This window comes from Juglans microcarpa x Juglans regia, chromosome 3D (assembly GCF_004785595.1).
Source record: "Juglans microcarpa x Juglans regia isolate MS1-56 chromosome 3D, Jm3101_v1.0, whole genome shotgun sequence".
Classification (NCBI taxonomy): domain Eukaryota; kingdom Viridiplantae; phylum Streptophyta; class Magnoliopsida; order Fagales; family Juglandaceae; genus Juglans; species Juglans microcarpa x Juglans regia.
The window spans coordinates 12,913,566-12,935,971 of record NC_054598.1 but is presented as its reverse complement, the minus strand read 5'-3'; the positions used below and the strand labels follow the sequence as shown (position 1 = coordinate 12,935,971).

The following is a 22,406-nucleotide window of genomic DNA, read 5'->3' as shown; positions in this document are numbered from 1 at the left end:
AAAGAGGGTGTTGTCTTAAAAAATAGTAGTTAGTAGTTCGTAAAGTCATGCAAACTATGGTATTATCGTTGATGGCGGTGGAACCTCTGCTAGAAGCAGTAAAAGTTATGGGTGTACTGCAATTTATTGTCTTAAGATGTTTTTTGGAAAGATTTATAGTTTCATTTTCAAGATCATCGGTTAGGAAAAAACGATAATATAGTCAAAAGTACGGCATTGAACGGACTAATCTGCAGCCAATCATCTGTCTTTGCACTTATATGTGACGGCGCGTGGCAACAGACGCCGGTGGTACGTTGGCGAGGTAGGACTGATCTAAGCCCTAAGAAATCGATAGGATTCTGCCATTAGTCGTCTTTCCCCGCCCAAAAATCTGACACTGTTAATAAATAATAAACACGCTATGCACGCCAATCTGAGCTATTGGATTGGATTTAAATGCGCGTTGCGCTTTCCAGTGGCATTGTTCGTTGCTTGCCACCTCTCCTCTTCCTTTTCTGTCTCCTCAACCTCCTTTTGCCCTTCTAATCCTATCGCGCCTTTAGCCTTCCGGTGTTCGACGAAATGCCTGAGCCATGCTCTCCCTCACAACCTTTTCTACTCACCTCCTCGTCTCCTCCTGCTCGCTCCCAAATTTGAGCTCTCAGTCTCACTCCACTCGCTCCATTCTCCTTGTTGCTTCGATAAGAAGAAGGAAACGATTAGGGAGCAGTTTGTGCATCTGAGTTCTGTTGCGCCGAAGAACGGTGGTTGTGGTGGGGGCGGTGAACCTGGTCGTTTTTCTGGCCTTGTGAGGAGGTGTCTGAAGTGGGATAGCGAGGGGGATTTTGCTTTGGAGGGGGAGATTTTGGAGTTTATGAAGGAGTCGAGGAATCCGGAGGCGTTTCCGAGCAAGAAAGAACTGGTTGAAGCCGGGAGGATGGACTTGGTGGATGCTATCGTGGATAGAGGTGGTTGGCTCTCGCTGGGCTGGGATTTGAACGATGAGGAGAACGAGAAGGTCCAAGATAATGTTCCTACTGGGGTTTCTTATTCTTCCTCAGCGGATAAAGAATGTGCTGGTGTTTTTAATTCGGTGGTAAACGGAATTCAGAGCTCTGGGATGGTTCCTAGTTTTTCAGGAACTTCTTCTCCCCAGCCTCGTCGTCTGGTAGATCACTGTGAGGGTCACACAATGCTCTTGTAGTCTTGTTTGCGTTTTTTTTTTTTCCCCCAGTTTTATATGCAAAAGTCGTATGCCCCGAACTAAGAATTTGAGTCTAGAGCTCTTTTAATGGTTTGCCTTTAGCAACTATGATAGGAATATGCATTCTTGGCTGAATTTTCAATCTGCTTGCTGCCTTCTGGGGAGTAAGCTGTTGTAAATGTTGATTTTTTATGCTTAAATATTGTTCCCCTATCCTTATTTTGAGTATGAGTTTTGGAATCGTATAGCATTCATGTTAATTGTAAAATGGTACAAGGTTCCAAATCTTGGGGTTTTTGCATACGACTTGATTGTATGAGTTTTGGAATCGTATAGCATTCATGTTAATTATAAAATGGTACAAGGTTCCAAATCTTGGGGTTTTTGCATACGACTTGATTTTTAGCAATCAAATTAATCATGCATTTCTTGGAAGGGCCATCTAACTTAATGATATTTGCATAGGGAAACAGCTGTAGAGGATGAGTCTGGGATTGAGGGTATATTGAATCGATTGGAGAAACAAAGAAATATAACTTTTGGGTTTGGATTGAGAGAGCAAGGAAATGATGCTTACTTCCCAAGTAATCATTGTGAAGATGAGTGGGATCCTGGAACCTCAATAGATACGGTATGTTAGTTTTGTCGATTTTAAGAAACATTGGTGTTTTCTTGAGATGTGATGTTCAATCAGAACATTTTGCACTACTCATATTGTTGTGTGTTTCGATTTCGCTCCTACTCATTAAATAATGCCAAGAATAGGTGCGTTTATTTTTTTATCGGCTATAATAGATGCTTGTCATTGTGAGAGATTTCGGATATTTGGTTTTGAGAGTTGTTTTTATTGTTTGTTAGGTTTTGATTTTCTGCTTTCGAGATAGTTTCAGTACATAGAATTCCAAAGTATGAGCAAAAGGTTGTTGTGACCACAACTCTGTGGTGGTCTTTTTAAAGAGGTGTCACTGAGCTGTGTTTAACTTAAAAGGTGATAAATAATGTTTTAGTAAAATCTCTGGTCAAGTGGGGGTCTTTATCATAGCGTCCTGATTTAGAGATATGTTCATGATTCTAGGTTTAAGTGCTTGATTTCGTATCCTTTGCTATTAGAAATTTCTCAATACATTTTTTTTTTTACCTGTAAAAAGAAATTTCTAAATCAAAACATGTGGTGTTTGTTACATCGCAAAAGACAGTTGCTAGACTGGAAAGCAGCAGTGAATTGACTTCTTTAAGTTCCAATATGCACATTGAAAATGATTTGGGAGGCAAGCTGGATCAGAACAGATCTTTGTTAGATGGTGATGGTTTAGTAAACTCACTTAAGCCAGACATGTGGAGAACTTGGAGCATTCAGAGGGCAGGCTTTTCTGATGCCAGTTTTGAAGGTGTTTTATTGTCCAATACTAATATCTGGTGGTTTCATGGGCTCACGGATTGGATTAACTGATTGCTTTTTATTAACACAATTTACAGCTGCTGAAATTGCCTACAATGAAACTAGGATGGAAGGGCCAATGGATGGTTCAGGAGACAAGATTCTTGAAATAAGAGATGTTACTGGTGAATCTTTTAACACAGTGAAAGAATTGGGCTCATCTCCAAAAGAGATTAATCACAATGAAATACGAAGTCGACTTCAGCACCTGGAGTCAGAGCTTTCCTTTGTTCTTCTCTCATTGAGGTCAAATGCTGATAAAGCTATGTCACAGCAGGTAGGAGCACTCACAATGGCTTATCTATTTGGCATTTTTATGTAAAATAATTAACAATATTTCAAAATAAGGTCTCCATTGGATTATCTAAAATCAATGCAAAATACATGTGAGCTAAAGTGATTATCTATATTTAACATACACTATTCATCTATGTAAACATTTTTTATTGTTTCTTTCTTCCTTATCGTCTTTTATATTTCTCACATTTATACATTTATTCATATAACATGAAAAGATTATAATATTATTAGAATAATTTATTTTAATAAAAAGTACTCATGATAGAAACTTTGAAAAACATGAAAAAAGGATTAAAAGTTCACAAAAAATAGGATAATGAGTTTTTATTGTATTGTTTTTCTTTTTTAATATTTATTGGGCTATTGATGCCATTTTGACAACAGAGAGATATTGTAATCACATTAATATATGAGACATATTGAAATATCTAAGAATATTACAAATTTAACGGTAGTTAGAGAAAATATTTAAAATGAGTAAAGAAAGAAGAAAAAAAGAATATTTAAATGATATAGAGAAAGAATATATAAGTTGATGTATGGTGTATTGTAAATTTATTTCTTGCGAGGAAGGGATGAAGCTTTACACTTTCAAACTATTCTTATTTTGAGAAAATTAAGCTATGCACTGGGTTTCTCTAGAAAGCTTTTTCATATTGTGACTGTAGTTTGAACATTTCTTGTGGGAAATATTTCTTTTATCATCTTCTATATGATTTTTTGTATCTTCTCTAGGGTCATGAAAGCTCCTCAAAGGAGTTGCGGAACCTTTCTGATGCTTGGGAGTTCCAGGAAAATGAGATCATGAATGCTCAAGGCAGATTACGGTCAATACGTGCAAAGTTAGCAGTACTAGAGGGAAAGATGGCACTGGCAATAATGTGTGCAGGATTTATGTTCATTTACCAAGATATATGCCTCTAACATGCCCTCACAATGTGACAGTCTTTTTATCTTTATTTTCAGCGATGCTCAAAAGATGGTGGAGGAGAAACAGAAGAGAATTGATGATAATCGTAGGGCTTTACAACATCTTCGTACTACATGCATAGTTTGGGTCAATCCAGCCTCCGTGGTGCTCTTAGCAGGTTCATTCGATGGTTGGGCTACCCAGGTTTGATCTCATCTTGCATTGATATATTAATTTGAGTTAGTGATATATGTAAGAAAAATGAATCTACGGTAACATTAAACTAGGGTAGCACTACTCTTTTATATAGTCACACACAATGACTAGTTTTGACAGTATAATATTTTTACCGTAATTGCTTTTCCACTCTCCTAAAGTGATTCTCTCTGTACATGTGGCGAAGATTTTCCTTGATAGAATCGGCGATGTTTTTTCTATTTTAACGTGGAGGGGGGTTCTGATGGGTTTCACTAGGGAGCTATTGATAGACTCCAAATTCTTTTTATTAGTAAAGGAAGGTGGTTTGCTACATATTATTAAGAGAGGATGGAAGAAGGACCATGAGATTACAGTGGAATCTAGTGCTGTGGTTTGGCTTTAGAATGCACTGGAGGTTTGCTTGTGAGGGGAGAATGAGGAGGTCTATAGCACCATTAGAGAAAGTTATTGTAGCTTTTTAGCTCAGAAGTGCATGAATTATCGGGGTCGTTATGTGGCAGTTACTGAATACGGTGAGGGTGGTAGAATAAATTTCATCTTCATACCTGAAGGGAGGGGGGGAGATGATGGAAAAGGCTGATGGAGGCACTGGGTGAGTGATTGTAAGAAGGTAGAAGCAGGAGGGTCTTTCAGGGGGGCTCTTCACTGCAGCAGAAGGTGGTGCAGCCTGTGTCCTACAAGGAGGCGTTGGTTCTTGAGACTAGCTATCGTGAACAGAGTAGGGGTGGAGGTGGTGTTAGTTTATCTGACAGTAAGCAGCATCGAGCCCCTCATCTTGTACGAAATGGTGGAAATGGTAGGGGGAGGAGTGGGACATGCACAACATGTGGGAAGAAGTGATGAGTTTTTTGTAGTTTTGCAGAAGGAGATTGCTGAAATAAAAAAGAAGTGTCGAGCAAAATAAGGAAGGTGATGTTTTAAGGTAAGAGGGTTATAAAGGGAATGGGCTGGGCCTATAACAAAGCCCTTTTAAACAGAAGAATGGGGAGGGTTTGTAATGGGTTAAGGTGAATGGGCCGGTACCAGTAATAGGAAGGGATGGACCTTCTGATAAGGGGAAGGGCCAATTGGGTGGGCCTAAACCCATGGGCCCATCAAGAGGCTCCTAGGAGAGGCCGCAGGTGATGTTGCCAGGGGGAAGCCAGAAATAGCTGACGGTGCCAGTGGCACCCCTTGTTGATGGTCCATCAGTGCAGGAAGATCGTATCTTGGCGTTAGAAGATGCGATTGTTTTGCCGCCTTGTATGGTGGTGGTTCTTTGTCATTTGGGGGCCAGACATTGCCAATGAGTTGTGAGGAGGTAGGGGTGTCACCGACAAACCCATCTGTTGGCCTTCATGTGTGGGAAGCTCTACCAAATCTGTTTGGGGGCTTTTCTCTACCGTTGGGGGACCAGATAATGCCGATGAGGTGCGAGGAGGATGGGGTGTCCTTGGCTAACCTTTCTGTCCAGGTTGTGGAAGAAACTGTGGTCGATCTGAAGGAGGGGGACTTCACGGTTGATGGGGCGGAATTGGTGCTATTTGTTGATGACTTCTCTCAGAGTTTTGTCCAGGCCATGGGTGAGCACTTAGAGTTGATGGAAGAGATTCGAGATACATAGGTGGACAACATGGAGGTGGATCTGTTGCCTCTGAAATTTATGTATCTTGGTCTTTCTAAGGTCTTAGATTGAGTCATTGATAAGGTGAAAGAAATCCATAAATTCGTGGGTTTAAAGTGCAAAGGTTGTAAGGAACAGTTTATGGCCTTGTTTATTGCCATTGAAGTGGGCATAAACGACAAAGTAAGGCGGGCTCCAAAAAACAGCGTGAACTCAAAAGATTGACGTGGTCTATGAATTCCAAGGGTAGTGCCAATAGGGGCAGGTTGAAAGGGAAGGGGATGGTCTTTTCCCAATGAGACCAAAGATTGTGTCGTGGAATGTTCGCTGGCTCAACGAGGTCAATAAACATATGCAGATTAAAAACTTGCTTCATGAGTGGAAGACGGATATTATATGTCTACAAGAGACTAAGTTGAAGATGATCAATAGGAAAATAGTGAGAAGCTTATGGAGCTGTGCTCATATGGATTGGGTTTATTTGGCTTCTAATGGGGCATCAGGAGGGGTTGTGATCATGTGGGATAGAAGGGTGGTGGAAAAAATAGAGGATTTCATAAGAATGTACTTGGTTGCTTGCTCTTTTAGGAGTGTGTCGGATAACTTCTTATGGGCTTTCGCAGGTGTTTATGGGCCAAATTTAGACATCAATAGAGCTTCTTTGTGGATGAGTTAGCAGGAGTACACCAATGGTAGGAACTTCCATAGTGTATTGGGGGAGATTTCAACGTCACTAGATTTCCAAGCGAGTCTTCAGGTAATAGAAGAGGGCGGCCAACAATGGTGGAGTTCTCGGAGTGTATCTCTGACTTGAACTTGGTTGATTTGCCACTAGCTGGGGGTACAACCACGTGGGCTAATAATCAAACATGGTCTCAGTTGGATTGTTTCTTAATATCTCCAGAATGGGAAAGTACTTCCCGGATGTTTGGCAAAAGCAATTGCCTCGTGTTAGTTCGGATCATTGGCCTATCATGCTTGATTGTGGTGGCCTTCGAAGAGGATGACAGAATTTCAAATTTGAGAACATGTGGTTGAAATATGAAGGTTTTGTAGAAAGAGTAAGGCAGTGGTGGTCCACATACTAGTTCGAGGTTACCCCTAGTTTTGTCCTTGCGGCGAAATTGAAAGCACTAAAAAAGGACTTGAAGTTGTGGAGCATGCAATCGTTCGAAGACATAGGGGAGAACAAAAAGTGCAAGTTGAAGGAGATCCAGGAAATTGAGAGAATCCAAAAGGGTAGGCCTCTTACTTGGGAAGAAATAGAGCGGAAGGTGTCGTTAGGGGTGGAGCTAGAAAGGATCATATTATTGGAAGAGACATCTTAGCGGCAAAAATCAAAAGCTTTGTGGTTGAGGGAAGGAGATAGCACGAAGTATTTTCATAGTATTGCAAACTCTCACAGGAGAAACAATAATATAGAGATGTTGAAGATTGATGGGGTAGAATGTAGAGAAGAGTAGGCGACCCATGATCATGTAGTTGGTTTCCATGAGCAACTACTATCTGAGCCGATGGGATGGTGGCCCTTCCTTGATGGCCTTGTATTTGATACCATTGGACCGAGTGATGTATCTTGAACGGAGAGGGTATTTGAGGAGGAAGATGTCCTCAAAGTAGTAAGAAAGATGGGCAAAGACAAGGCTTTAGGGCTTGACGGTTTTTCTATGGGTTTCTTCCAAGAATGTTGGGATGTCATCAAGGAAGATCTTATGAAGGTGTTTCAGGAGCTGTTCGTGTTTGGAGAATTTGAGAGGAGTTTAAATATCACTTTCATCGCGTTGATCCTAAAGAAGATGGGGGATAATGAGGTGAAGGATTTTCATCCTATTAGCCTTGTGAATGAGGTGTACAAGATCATATCCAAAGTACTTGCGAATCGACTGAGTGAGGTAGTGGGGAAGATTATCTCCAAACCCCAAAATGCCTTTGTTAAAGGTAGGCAAATCCTTTATGTGTTTCTCATTGCTAACGAATGTCTGGACAATAGGCTGAAAGATGGTATAGTAAAGATCATTTGCAAGCTTGACATGGAGAAAACTTATGATCACGTTAATTGAGACTTCCTTCTACACCTCTTGGGAGGTGCGGTTTTGGAGAGAGATGGCGGTCTTGGATTCGCTGGTGCATATCAACAGCAAAATTTTTGGTATTGATAAATGTTAGCCCAATTGACTTTTTTCATAGTTCGCGAGGCCTAAGACAAGTTGATCTGTTGTCGCCTCTGTTGTTTGTTCTTATGATGGAAGGTTTAAGCAAGATGGCATCGGCTATGTTTGTTCTTAGTCAGATTCAAGTGTTGAGGCCTGACTGCTTCGCAATTGGAGATGTTCCTAATATCTAGCAGCTAGCTGGCACATTGGGGTGTAAGATAGCCTCTTTTCCTTTGACGTACTTCGATGTATTTCCCCTTCCATTGGGGGTGGTTTCGAGGGCGTCCCCTTTATGGGAGACGGTGATTGAGAATATAGATAAGAGATTAGAGGGATGGAAGATAATGTTTTTTATCGAAAGGCGGCAGGATCACTTTGATTAAGAGTACACTCTCTAACCTACCGGCTTATTTCTTATCACTGTTTCCTATACTTGTGTGTGTGGCAAACCGAATTGAGAAACTTCAACGTGACTTCTTGTGGGGTGGCATGGGAGAGGAGTTCAAATTCCATCTAGGGAAGTGGGAAATGGTCTGTCGTCCTATCTTCTATGGTGGTTTGGATATTAGAAATGTGAGGATCTTTAATTGGACATTACTTGAAAAATGGCTGTGGAGATATAACAAGGAACCGGAAGCCTTGTGGAAGGGGGTGATGGAACATAAATACAGAGGAAGCTGGGGGGGATGGAGTACTAATGAAGTTAGAGGAGCATATGGAGTGGGGTTGTGGAAACATATCAGAAGAGGATAGGGGGTCTTTACTCGATACACCCAACTCCAGTTTAGGGGGAAGGGGGGGGACTCCAGGATTAAATTCTGGGAAGATATTTGGTGTGGGGAGATCTCCCTACAAGTTGCCTTTCCGTCATTATTCCAAATTGCTATTGATAAAGATGTTGCAGTGGCGGATGTCATGGGGTTATCGAGTGGACAGATACACTAGGATATCAATTTTAGTAGAGCAGCTCAAGATTGAGAGATGAACAGCTTTGCTGATTTTTACAGCCTCTTGTACTCTGTTAAACCAAGCAATCAACAAGAAGATGGGTTGTGGTGGTCACCCGTCGGGAAATGTGCTTTTTTGGTTCGCTCTTTCTATAAGGTTGTCACCCAAGAGCCAAATTCTAATTTTCCTTGAAAAAGACTTTGGAGACATAAGGCACCATCCAAAGCTGCATTTTTCGTGTGGATATCATCATTGGGTAATATCCTCACAACTGATAATTTGAGGAAAATGAGGGTCATCATAGCGGATTGGTGCTGCATGTGTAGGGGAGGGGGAGAGTCGGTGGACCATCTGCTTTTACATTGTGATACAACAAGGGCTTTGTGGATTGAGGTGATCGGTCGAGTAGAGTTGGCTTGGGTTATGTCAGAGACGGTAGTGTCAGTGTAGGCCAGCTGGCCAACTATAGGAGGTTTGCAGCAGGTGAAAGCGGTTTGGATGATGATCCCTATATGCATCATGTGGTGCTTGTGGCAGGAGCGTAATGCAAGGACATTTGAAGATAGAGAGAGATCACTAGAGGAACTTAAAGCTTTATTCTACAGTACTCTATGTACCTGGGCCATTACTGTTGATTTCAGTGGCATGTACCTACATGATTTTCTTATTTCTTTGGCGCCTTCTTAATTAGGGCACTCAGTGTCCTTTTATTTGTATTTGGATATGCCTTATTCTTTGATCAATAAAGTTTTCTTTACCTTAAAAAAAAAAACATTAAACTAGACTTGCAAGCAGCACTAGTGCTAAACAGAGCAAGTAATATGTTGTCTACGGTAAGATACTCTTTAAGAAAAATGATGTTCATAAGCCTTTTAAACATCATCTTTTCATTATTCCCTATTATGGCATCGAATAATTGGCAAGTGAAAATAATCCATTCATCATCGTCCTTTCAATTATTTGGTGCTACATCCGTGATGATGATTAAAAGGCTTATGAAATGCATTTCTTATGTCCTAGTATTAGATTATACAGGCAGATTTCTCTTCAAGGTTTAGTGCTACCTAAATATATGAATCATTCATCCAAAATCTTCAATTCTAACGTGCATGCTTGTGTTTCTAATAATTTGCTGACCAGAGATTGCTTTGAATTAAATGTGTTTTGACGTCCTTCTCCAAAAGAGTATATATGTTTAGGATGATTTTGTCTGGAAAGGAAGTTTATATCTGTCGAAATGATGTATGCAGCTGAGTGATGGGGGTAGCTTTCTTTTAGTAGGTTTGCCACCTTTTGCGATTCTTATCAAAGACCGGAGATGTGAGTGAATTGTGCGTGCTTCAGTCATTTGTGAAGAAGAAACTTTACCCTCTTTTGGAAATTAAATTTCTTTTATGCACCTCTGCCGTTTGGTGCTTGGTTTATTATGGGAATCAGTTGGAAAAAATGGCATTGTTCAAGTTATTCATGTTCATTGAATAGACTGCATGAGATTTTTGTTTGTTTGTTGTTTTGCATGATGTATCATCTGTGGAATCATGTGCTGGTACACTTTGATAAAAAAGACACTAATGGTTATTGATGACTCCCCCCCCCCCCCCCCCCCCCCCCAAAAAAAAAAAAAAAAAACAAAGACACTTAACGGTACTTTTAAGTTGTTTAAACATTGACACAAGATGCAAAGATGGTTCTATTTTGCAGAGAAAGATGGAACAGTCAAGTACGGGTTTCTTTTCTTTTCGCCTCAAGCTGTACCCGGGCAGATACGAGGTAGTTCTAATTGTCAACTTGGTTAATAGTTTGACATGAGCACTGTTCCTTCTAGACGTTGAGCCTCCTGACATGTTTAATTGGTCGTACAGATCAAGTTTATTGTCGACGGTGAATGGAGGGTTGATCCCCTACGCCCTATCGTCAAAAACAATGGATACGAGAACAATCTGCTTATTGTCACATAAAGACGCGATCGTGATACTAATGATGGGCCTTTTTTTTTTTTTTTTTGTTCTTTTGATTCTTTCACCTCAGCGGATTGGGCATCTGCAACGCTCTTAGATGCTTTTCCTTTTCCTTGTCTTTTCGAATGGTATATTGTTTCTCCTTCTTGTCTGTTGATGTAAATACATCTATCTTACACAGAATGATCTTACTCGAGAGTTTTTTTTTTTTTTTTAGAATTCATATAATTTGTGATACAATGGATCATATTCAGCGCAATATATTGAAAGTTCATATTGATAGCTAAGTGGAAAATAATAAATAATTTTTTAATCATTTGATAGTATATTAGAAGACAATGAAAGGATGATGAATAGTATTTTTGTTTGTAATAACCCATTAATGCAAACATTTTTTTATTTTATTTAATATATATATATATATATATATATATATTATCTTTACCGATGATTCTAGCATGACATCCGTTCCTCGTCATATCGCCAATTATTTCATTGAAAATACACAAGCAAGTGAAAAAAAAATCATTTGATAGTTCATATTGATAGCTAAGTGGAAAATAATAAATAATTTTTTAATCATTTGATAGTATATTAGAAGACAATGAAAGGATGATGAATTGTATTTTTGTTTGTAATAACCCATTAATGCAAACATTTTTTTATTTTATTTAATATATGTATATATATATATATATATATTATCTTTACCGATGATTCTAGCATGACATCCGTTCCTCGTCATATTGCCAATTATTTCATTGAAAATACACAAGCAAGTGAAAAAAAAACTCATAGTTTTCTTAAAAAAAAACTGGCTTTTATCTTTTTATTAGGGGTGTCAAATCGTATTAACGATTCGTGTTCTTGTCGTGTCAAGACATGTATATTATACTACATGAGTTAACTCGAACATGATCCATTAAGTTTATCGTGTCAAAATTTCAATATCTAACATGATTTATTAACAAAACAGATCTTATCGTGTCAACTTGTTTTGACCCATTAGTAAATACTACGAAATAGGTTAACACGACTCGACCCGTTTCAGCTCGTTTATGTAAATGAGTTGAACATATCTAAAATTAAATCGTTTGACTTGATTAAGTTTAGCATGATTTTATATAAATGTTTAAATCGCAATATCTATAAAAAAAATATAAAACTAACTATAAATTTAAAATTACAATCCAAACAATAAAAATATCAAAATTAAAATCTTAACAATTTTACTTTTTGGTAGAAGGATATAATTATAACTTTAATTGTCTTAACAGGTCAAAATGGATTGACTCGTTATTAACCCGTTAAGCAATCGTGTCTTAACGGGTCAACCCGTTTTGACTCAACTCCGTTAAGACTAAATCCAAACCCGTTATTATCGTGTTACGTTAACGGGTCGTGTTATATATTGCCACCTCTACTTTTTACATACCGCAAAACCAAAAATGAGAAAAGAACAAAAGAACAAAAATGGAAATCATATGAAACAAGCCTCCATCAAAAGTCCACGAGGATGGGATGATGGTCTTATCTTATCATTCAACTTCAATTATCATAATGTTCGTATAGATTCCTCCTGTGAAGCTAGGTGTGCTGTAATTGCGCCCAAGAACATATATCGGATCAGGTAAAAATTGTTTTCGGAGAACTAATAGCCGCAGATTTTTTTAATCCCGAGCCAGAACGTATAATCCAGAATCAAGCAATGCTCTGGGCGTCAAAGCAATGAAATTTGACAGCACAAGCCATTGCGTGGTTTTGAATTGCAAGAGTGCTTCAAATGCTAACTTCAATATGTATTAAGGTAAAAGTAGTAAGAAACCAACGATATCCACTTGCATTCAAAAGGGAAACATCATCCAATACACGAAAACTTAAATGGTGACATTATTTGGGTGGGATTGCAAGAAATAAAAAATAAAAAATCTATATCAAGTTGCAAAATTAAAATTGAAGGAACACAAAACTAGCTGCGGAACTCAACTCAACTCATTCAAAACTATTCTTACTTTCTCTAATCTGTCAAAACAATGTTCCTCCAGACAAGTCTCAGACAATGTATACAAAATGCATCTTCTGATAATAACAGAGAGGAACAAAAACGCCCTCAAAAGCCTATATGGTTGCTGAATTTGGAAACCTGCATGCTTACTTCTTATTTGGTACTCTCAACATCAAACTCAAATCCACCCAAATCCAGGCTTAATTTAAACATATTCAAGCTTGTCTTTTTAATGATGTGAAACCTCACAAAGGTAGCAACCTTCTGATTGTCTAGGTGGCTAAACCCAAATACACAAAACTGTCCTACCAAAATCGTATATCAGGTAATCAAGGGAATTATACAAAGTTGAACCCAAGATGTCTGAGCCTACAGTTAATTGCAAGCCTGCCCTTTGACGTCTGGCCACTAAAGTTACACCCTGACAACTTAAACCAATCAAAAAATAAAAGTTACAAGCTGACTACTGAATTTATTTTTTATTGATAATTAACCTGACAACTGAATTTTACCCTTCCATACTTGCAAACAATTTTCTTTTCTTTTTTTATAGGCAATCCAAACTCGTAAACAATTGCACTGCAAAATATGAAAAAGCCAAAATAAATAAATAAATAAATAAGGTAGCTTTAGGTCTACATATACATAAAAATTCTATCTATAGCTAGACCTAAAATCCATTCACTCAATATAAAATAGATTAATCCCTGCACCAATTCTATACTTACAGTATATCATCATAAGCCACGATTTCTCTACCCCTAAAAGGCACTTCTGAAACACTAGAAGAACCATCATTACTACTTCTGGGCTTCACCATAGCTGAAGCAAGTTTGTTACCTCTACCATGTCTGCTCAGAGGTACCTCAGCCCGCAAAAGCTTGGATGAGGATGAGCCATTACCCTTACCGGCACCAAGCCCAACTCCTTGCCTCCAGAGGGCAAGAGGATCGGTTGCCCACATTACCTTTACCTGCAACATATGCCCTCACTCAATACTCAAAAGCCAAGAAAAAGGATCCCCTTGCTTTGGTTGCCAAGAAAATAGACGAAAACAATAAAATTACAATGAGAAAGTAAGGTTAGAACACAGTTCGGTTTCCCCAAAGTAAAAAACACATTTCTTACACAAGATGCGATTTCATTAGGAAGCTGAAAGGATGCTTATTTTGATTTCCCCAAGTTTTTAACGTGGCCAAAACTTTAGCATTTCCTATTTCAGCTCTCTGTTCTAAAATAATCGCTGGCCGATTTCCCAGAATTTTAAAGTAATACTCCGTTTGGGTACTTGGAAAAAATCATTAAAAAAATCTTACTTTTGATGCTTTGCATTCAATGTTTTGAATACCGTACCGTACTCGGTATGGCTGGAATTTACCATGCGAGAACAATAACCGGCACAGGGGAGCTAGGTGTTTGGTACCGAGTCAAATATCGGCCATTTCGGTGTGTTTCAGTCAATACTGACCAGTTTTCGGTGTGCTGGCCATTTCGGTGCGTTTTGGTGTAACGGCATGGTTGTGATATTTTTGTAATTAATGTAAAAATTCTGGTTTTTTGTTTTTTCATTCTAATTCTAACATTTGAAGATTCTTATGTGTTTTAATTTTTTAACACTTGTTATTTTGAAATATAATTTATACATATATAATTAAATTATCTATACATAGACTATCTTGAAACGGTACACCAAAACAATACCCATATCGAAATATTTCGTTAGTGTCTTAACCGAAACGGTCACAGAAGGGTATTCAACTTTGTTTGCATTGCATTTAATTCAAATAAATCAACCAAAATTGAGCCCAATCACCCCTCCATAATTTTTTTTTTTTTAAAGTAATCACCCCTCCATAAATCAATGAATTAAAAAACATCTGGTTCCAACTTAACTGTTCCTCGACTAAATTTTCTACACTTTCTTAGCAACCAAACGCACATAGGTAGAGAGAGAGAGAGAGAGAGAGAGAGTACTTCTGTGGAGTCGACGGTGATGCCGAAAGAGGGGTCTAGGGCAGCGGCAATGGCGGCTTTGGCGGAGTCCTTGGTACGATACATGATGTACGCGGACCCATCGCGGTCGATTCGGATCCGGGAAATGGAGCCATAGATTTCGAACCGGGACTTAACGTCCAGGACAGAGCAGCCAACGGGGAGGCCCATGACAACAAGCGCCGGCGCCGGTGCCGGCTTCGCAATCGGCTTGTCGACAACGTCTCCATCGTCGCCTAGAAGGGGGTGGGAAGGCATGGGACGACGGCGTTTTGAGAGAGAGGCGGGGACGTGGCGGGAAAAGTAGGGTTTGTCACGCTTTCGGTTTCGGTTCATGATTCTCCGTGAAGGGAGTGAACCGGGTTTTGCGACTTGGAGACTCTAGCAGTCTAGCTGTTATCTACCACATCTGCCTACTTTTGGGCTGCTGGCTGCTGATGCAGGGGTTCTTTTATGGAAAATGTTGGTTTGACTGCCGTTAGTGCAAAAGGTTATCTTTTTAGTGTGCTTTGGATTTAAAGATGAGTTGAGATAGATTGTAAATAGTAATAAGATAGGTTATAAATAGTAGTGAGATTTGTGAATTAAAATTGATGAATAATAATAAATAGTAGTGAAATGAGTTGAAATGAGTTAAGATGAGTTACGAATACAAATCTCTCCTTAATCTTAGAGCATTTGCAAAGGTTAGAAATTTAAGTTTTCGCTATAATATTAATATTTGGTTAGATAAATTTATATTCAACTAATTATTTTAAAGTCAAAATAATAATATAATATTATATATTTTAATAATTTTTTATAATTTTTTAATATTTTATAAATATATTTCATATATTAATTAATAATTTAATTTTAATTTCATAATTTAAATATTATTAATGAAATAGAATAAGGTAGAAAATAACCGATTATTTATTAAAATTGAAATGGATAATATAAAGTTTAAAATAATTATATAATATAGACATTAAAATATCGTATAAATTTTTGAAATAGATGTAAAATATTACAAAATAAAAAGGGAAAATTTATGTATATAATGTATGATAGGTAAAAAAATGTGCCGCCTAACTTCCACGTACGGAAACATGAGAATCGTGATGTCAGAATGATAATAACATGTGTCATGCATCCCAACAATAAGTGCTCAAGTGTGTGCAACATGCAAAAAGTGCACAACAAAAAAAAGTCGCAGCGGTTAAATTAAAAGCTAGTAAACTGAATACCAGAATTTTAAATATAAACTTATCAAAATAAAAGTAGTACAGAAAAGAGTTATACAGTTATCCTAAAATATAATACGAAGGGCAAAATACATAGCAAGTGAGAAAATAAATCTCGATACACGAGAGTAACCCCAGATCACTCATCTAGTGGAGCCAAAGCCTAAGGCTCATCATCCTCATCTGCATCAAAATCTGCGATACAAAACGGTATCGCGGGTAAGTAATAATCCAAACAACTCACGAGAAAAAAATGCATTAATGTAACCAACAAACATGTGTACATGACGAAACACAAATGTGATCCCAAAACCCCATTTTTCTCGAAAATGATTATTTTTCAACGCACGCCAAAAATCTCATTTGACCCAAAACACGCCATGAATAAAATCCGTTATTTTCCTAGAGAATGACCCAACATAATCATTTATTGGACATTGTAGGCGGGAATCATAGGCGGAACTATACCACCATCCCTGCTTACCACCATCCCTATCGCGTGCACCGTAGGCAGGAATCACAAGGGGGACTATACCATCATCCCTGCTTACCACCATCCCTACAGTTTCTTTTCTTTTCTCTCAAACCGATCAATCCAATCATTTTAAATATACTCAAAATCATCTCTCACATGAAAACCCAAATTTTCAAATATACACATGAACATGTTGCAATTATACGAAAACCCAGTTTTCATTTACAAATATGAACATGCGAGCAATTATGCAATGTACAAGATATGACACAAATATTCAACAGCCAACAAATCCCCGCATAATCCAATCACACAACAACTCCATCCTCCAATCCAACGACCCCCTTACTCATCGGACTCAATCCGGCATAACCAACCAGTTCACAGTAAAAATGAGTTAGTTCAAAAACACATTTAAATCTTAAAAGTTCTTTAAAAAAATACTTACAGTGCTATAATATAATTTTCGAATGATCACAGAGGTGCTATAAGTGGTAGCATAGCAATGTAATAGTACAAAATGGACAAGAGCCGTGGGTCTTAAAAACCCACTTTTGAACGGGAACACATGAAGACTTTGGATGGCTAGGGAATGACTTAGAGGTGTTGGTGAGACTAGTAGTGGTGGTCGTTTGCCGTGGGTGGCAGCATGGGTGGTGGTTGGAGGCTAAAACACCCAAATCGAAAATATAGATGAAGGGGCTTCACCGGTGGCGGGTTGGGGCTGAGGATGGATGAGTTAGGTAGCTGGGAGGCCATCGGTGTTATGGTGAAAAGATGGTGGCCAATGGCGGTGCGATGGCGGCACTAGAACGAAAGAGAGCCGTGGCTTGAAGCTACGCGTGGGGGCGATTGGCGGCGAGGAAGGAGCTGAAAATGGATGGGTGAGGTCGCCGGCCGGTGGGGAGAAGACGGGAGGGGTGGTGATGGTAATGGACGGCGCACGGCGGTGCTATGGGAGGACGATGCAAAAGGATGGGAAGAGAAAGGCGATGTCGAGCGTGCGGGAGGAAAATGCAGAGGGAAAGAGGAGAGAAAGGAAAATAAGGAAAAAGAGAAGAAGAGAAAGAAAAAGGAGAAAAGAAAAAGTTAGGGAAAGAAATGAGGTCCAATACTCTCAACTTGGATCACAAAATTGATATAACGAAAAGAATTTTCAAAACAGTAATTGAATAAAATAATTTAAACGCAGATACTAGTTAAAATAAAATAATAATAAAAATCCAATAATACAATAATTTTAAACTCAAACATTAAACCAATTTAAAGTAAAGAGCAATTTAAATGCAAAATAATAATTAATACTAAGAAAGCACATCATAATAAATTTCACAACTTAAAAATCATAAAATAAATCCAATGAGAAATCCGATAAATTTAAAACAAAAAAACTAATATTTAAATTAATTAAAATAATCATTCAATTAAAATACACTAAAATACGGGGTATCACAAAAAACTTCAAAACCCGTGCACTTGATATAAGATTAAAATATAACATTTGTTGGAAACGATTAAAATATTATTTTGGTGTGTGAGTAGAGTCTAGCTAAAGATGACCTGAAAGCTTAATTTACTATAGCTCGTATGTTAAGTTTTAGTGGTTTGGCTAGTCTAATATAGATGATTTTACTTATGCCTAGTCAAAGTATGAAGATGCATTGGCATTTAACTAGTCCAATACCAATACTCTTAATTGAAAAATTGATAAATATTAGGGGTGCTACTCACATAGTGCGGGGCGGGGGCACCCCCTCCCCTCCCCATGTCCAGCACCCCTGTTCAATCCAGTGATTCATTGGGTCTATAATTTTTTTTAGACCCAAATAATATAATTATAAATTTTATTCAAAAAAATATAAACTCATTAGAATTGTATTTTGTATTACCTTAACCTCCTATATAAAGATTAGCTTAGGAGGCCAAGGTAATCTACTAACTTGAATTCAAGTTTTTAACAAATTGTATATATTTATATACGATATATTTATATAAATTATTTATATAAATATAAAAATAATATTTTTTATTATAAATATGAGAGAGTGTGGAGTGGGGTGGGGCTTAGTTTGGATCAGCCCGCCCCCGCCCCCGCTAGGGTCCTTCATGTGGGGCGGGACGGACGGAGCCCCTAATAAATATAATCATTTTAAAAAGAGAAAATGCTAGTTTATTCTTGAATTTGACTGTTGATATATTTTATATTATTTTTTAATTTTTAAAAAATTACCACTATTGAATTTGTGTTTTTTCAATATTACAAAAAGTTTAAAAAAAAGTCAGATTGCACTAGCAAGTACAACATTAAGAGCTAGTCGGCAGAGTAGAATGGCCCTTAAAACAAAAAAAAAAAAAAAAAAAAAAAAAAAAAAAAAAAAAAAAAAAAAAAAAAAAAAAAAGAATTGCTCTAGAAGGCAAATTAGGGGCACTTTTGGGGTAGAGTAGTACCGCCCTTTTTCTATTTTTAAGAAAATGCTAGTTTGTCCTCAAGTTTGATGATTAGTGCGTTTTAAATTTTAAATTTTAAATTTTTTAAAAAATTATTACTAGTGAATTTGCATATTTTTTTTAAAATATTTTAAAGAAAGAGATAATGAGCCAGCAGTCCCGACTAGTAATAAGAGTTGGGCCGCTGACTAGAAGAACTCTTATTTTTAAGACTTTATGACTTTCAAAGACAATGCGGTCAATCAGATGCATGCAGATGGTATTTTTATTTTCTCCTAGGTTTGAAACTTGAAAGATTGAAATCGAAAATAGAATTGTTTAATAATCGATCCAAGTTGATGTTTGCATATCAAGAATATTTGGGTAATGTTATTTTAAGGTCTTATCCTACATATTGTTTATGTAGTATAATTTAATTTAAAAAATAAATTTAAAAATATGAATATTATAAATCAAATCTTATTATTTAAAATTATATTAATTTTTTATTTTAAATAATGATTATATAAAAGGTCAAACTTTTGAAATAGGAAAATTTTTGTTGTTAAGATCGAGGTTACGAGAAAAGTTTGAGAAATATTAAAAAATTTTGAAAAGTTTATGTTTGCCAAACATGCCGCCAGATCAAAATTTTATACTTGTTAAATAAGCTCAAAAGATAAAGAGTTGAATAGAATATTATTTTTTAATATTATTATTATTTTAAAATTTAAAAAAATTAAATTATTTATTATATTTTGTATATAAATTTTAAAAAATTATAATTATGAGATAAAATTGATTGAATTTATTTTTCTATCCAAACGGTATCGAAGGACCATGGTTGACAACAAGGACAGAAAAAAGTTAGAAAAAAATGCGATTATAGAGAGCATTTAATTATCAAGAGTGCTTAAAAATATAATTTTTGGAATAAATCATAATATATGAATAAGAAAGAAAAGTTAAAGATAAAGAGACAATTTAAATGGAATATTGAAGAAACAAGTAGGATTGTGCTTCTTCTTTTTTTTAAAGAAGTGAGCTGCTAAAAATTAAAATAGAAATCTTGAAAGTAAAATAGAGTTAAAATTTAGAGAATATTATACTACTAAAGGCTTGATACACTATTGTACATGTCTACTACTATGTTATTCAAAACTAACATAAAATTTTAAACAGATAATATATATCTATATTCTTTGTTTACGTACTTAACAATCAATTAATTTAAAGAGAAGTAAAAATAAGTGCTACATTCATAATTTTTTTTTAATAAAAATAAACTAACAAATTGATATGACTTCATGTGATATATTATATCATCTATTTTATAATATAAATAATTTTACAATATGAAGTACTCGTCAAACCATATTAATTTATAAATTTACTTTTATTTTAATTTTATCGTATTCAAATCATTTCTCTAATTTAAATGTACTATTTTAATAAAAAAATTCAACTTTATATAAATATCCTAAACTTAAAAAAAATAATTATAAAAAAACTATAAATTTATCATTTTGCATCTCATTGTTTGGGCACACGCCTTGGCCCCGACAAAACTGAACTACATTGATTTAATCGGCAGTGGTTTCTTTCTTGAATCTGAGGGTTCGGTAATCATAACTCCTTGTTTACTTGTACTTGGTATTACTCTAAAACACTCTACAATGCATGAATCCCATTCGCCAATTCCCTTGGCTTGCCCTCTTTTTCCTAGCGCTTTGCCCGCCCCATCAGAAACCCCGAAAGGCTTTCCCATTTTCTCTAAACTGAACCTCGATTATTCCTCCTCGTTTGTTTGTTTGTTTGTTTATTATTATCTCTTTCCACTTTCCACAATTTCACTGCGTCTCAAACCGTCAACGTCTTCAATCGCTTCAGTTTATGGAGCTGAAAGAAAGTTCTGTAAATTGTAACCCAGCCCCCAACTCTTCTCTGTCTTTCTCTTAGCAATGGCTGCCTCTCTACCTTCATCAGCATCATCATTAACCTCAACATTCTCTACTCGAAAGACCCACCTAAAATTTACTCTCAACCACGACGGTTCCTCCATTATTTCCACCAAACAACATCCTTTCAAATCAGGCTTGCACTTAACCTTTCAAGCTTCCCACCATTTTGGCCCTCTTCTTGTGAAAAGAGCTTCTTCAGATGGGGTTTTTGACGCAGTTGAGGAGAATGGAACTCTGCCGTCCTTCGAGGAACGGCCGGTCAAATTGCTATTATTGGTAATATTCTGGGCCTCTGTATCCCTGGCTTGGTTTGCGGCTTCTGGGGACGCTAATGCTGCTAGTGATTCAATTCGAGCCTCGAGCTTTGGACTGAAGATTGCGAGTAAGCTTCGGAGTTCAGGCTGGCCTGATGAGGCCGTTGTTTTTGCACTCGCTACGCTTCCTGTGCTTGAGCTTCGTGGGGCTATTCCTGTTGGTTATTGGATGCAACTCAAACCTGTTCTCCTAACCTTCCTATCCATTCTCGGGTTAATCTTTTCCCTTATTCTCAAAATTTCATTTCTGAAACTCTAGTCGGATGTTCTTGAAATTTTTATTTGATCCTTGCTTTATCACTTTGGTTTGTTCAGTACCTCTCAAGACGTTTGGTTGAGTTTTTAATTTATGGTGATATGAGAAGAAAGGCACTTAATTTTCTGGAATATTTATCTTTATCTCATACTTTTCACGGTGCCCTTAAGCCCACTGGGTATAATTTGAGCTTATAGTTGATGTTGAATGTTTTTTTATTAGTGATATTGTTGTGTCTAAGCCTGTCCGTGTGCTATTGGTGCAAGGCAGAATAATTTTAGTAAATTGGCAGCTTGATGAGTTTAAAATTAACAAACATTTGGGCTATAACTGCAGGAACATGGTTCCTGTGCCCATCATCATACTATATTTGAAGAAATTTGCATCTTTTCTTGCTGGGAGGAACCGGTCTGCATCTCGGTTCCTTGACATGCTATTTGAGAGTGCCAAAAAGAAAGCTGGTCCTGTGGAAGAGTTCCAATGGCTTGGTCTGATGCTGTTTGTGGCTGTGCCTTTCCCTGGAACAGGAGCTTGGACAGGAGCCATGATAGCTTCTATTCTTGAGATGCCATTCTGGTCAGGTGTATCTGCAAATTTCTGTGGTGTTGTGTTGGCTGGGCTTCTGGTAAATTTGCTGGTAAATCTTGGTGTCAAGTATGCCGTTGTTACTGGAGTTATCCTCTTCTTTATTTCCACATTCATGTGGAGCATCCTTCGAAATCTTAGGAAGTCTTCAAGTTCACTCAAGTGATAAATTAACAAACTTGACGTATTTTTTCCCTCATGGCTGTGGAGTGACTACCTTTGAATTTGCTACTTTGTATTGTGGACTCTCTGCTGAGGCTTACCTACCTACCTGAAAACTTTTGATATTACCAACATTGGTTTTTTCCCCTTGTAATGCTGCTCAAGGTCGCATCCTTCAGAGAGTGTTTTTATATTTGAGATGAGAAATGAAAAAGTAAGCCTCCCTTGCTAATAGGATGTTGTACTTCGAATTTGGCTATGAATAATGCCCAAAAAATATTTCTTCAA

At 37.2% G+C, this 22,406-nt stretch overlaps 3 protein-coding genes across 3 annotated transcripts; 2 read left to right on the top strand and 1 right to left on the bottom strand.

Annotated features, from left to right (window-relative positions):
* The first annotated feature begins 370 nt into the window (after nucleotides 1-370).
* On the top strand, nucleotides 371-10,993 carry LOC121256370 (protein PTST homolog 2, chloroplastic). Its single transcript, XM_041157148.1, has 8 exons — nucleotides 371-1,160; nucleotides 1,660-1,817; nucleotides 2,379-2,574; nucleotides 2,663-2,901; nucleotides 3,660-3,805; nucleotides 3,891-4,038; nucleotides 10,459-10,527; nucleotides 10,620-10,993. Exons 1-8 carry the CDS (start codon nucleotides 404-406, stop codon nucleotides 10,713-10,715), a joined length of 1,809 nt encoding a protein of 602 aa, XP_041013082.1. The 5' UTR covers nucleotides 371-403; the 3' UTR covers nucleotides 10,716-10,993.
* A 2,316-nt stretch (nucleotides 10,994-13,309) lies between these two features.
* Nucleotides 13,310-15,196, bottom strand: LOC121256369 (uncharacterized protein At1g27050-like). Its single transcript, XM_041157147.1, has 2 exons — nucleotides 14,695-15,196; nucleotides 13,310-13,693 (listed from the first exon to the last, which is right to left on the bottom strand). The coding sequence occupies exons 1-2, from the start codon at nucleotides 15,046-15,048 to the stop codon at nucleotides 13,445-13,447; spliced, it is 603 nt and encodes a 200-aa protein (XP_041013081.1). The 5' UTR covers nucleotides 15,049-15,196; the 3' UTR covers nucleotides 13,310-13,444.
* A 5,315-nt stretch (nucleotides 15,197-20,511) lies between these two features.
* On the top strand, nucleotides 20,512-22,406 carry LOC121256367. The gene is made up of 2 exons (XM_041157146.1): nucleotides 20,512-21,328; nucleotides 21,708-22,406. The coding sequence occupies exons 1-2, from the start codon at nucleotides 20,802-20,804 to the stop codon at nucleotides 22,120-22,122; spliced, it is 942 nt and encodes a 313-aa protein (XP_041013080.1). The 5' UTR covers nucleotides 20,512-20,801; the 3' UTR covers nucleotides 22,123-22,406.

What these genes read in the sequence shown, in the direction of transcription:
- LOC121256370 (XM_041157148.1), top strand. Translation starts at nt 404, where the DNA reads ATGCACGCCAATCTGAGCTATTGGATTGGATTTAAATGCGCGTTGCGC. An exon ending in TCGTCGTCTGGTAGATCACT is followed by an intron (nt 1,161 to 1,659) that starts GTGAGGGTCACA and finishes ATAGGGAAACAG; the next exon opens with CTGTAGAGGATGAGTCTGGG. An exon ending in ATAAAGCTATGTCACAGCAG is followed by an intron (nt 2,902 to 3,659) that starts GTAGGAGCACTC and finishes TATCTTCTCTAG; the next exon opens with GGTCATGAAAGCTCCTCAAA.
- LOC121256369 (XM_041157147.1), bottom strand. Translation starts at nt 15,048, where the DNA reads ATGAACCGAAACCGAAAGCGTGACAAACCCTACTTTTCCCGCCACGTC. An exon ending in TCACCGTCGACTCCACAGAA is followed by an intron (nt 13,694 to 14,694) that starts GTACTCTCTCTC and finishes CATATGTTGCAG; the next exon opens with GTAAAGGTAATGTGGGCAAC.
- LOC121256367 (XM_041157146.1), top strand. Translation starts at nt 20,802, where the DNA reads ATGGCTGCCTCTCTACCTTCATCAGCATCATCATTAACCTCAACATTC. An exon ending in ACCTTCCTATCCATTCTCGG is followed by an intron (nt 21,329 to 21,707) that starts GTTAATCTTTTC and finishes CTATAACTGCAG; the next exon opens with GAACATGGTTCCTGTGCCCA.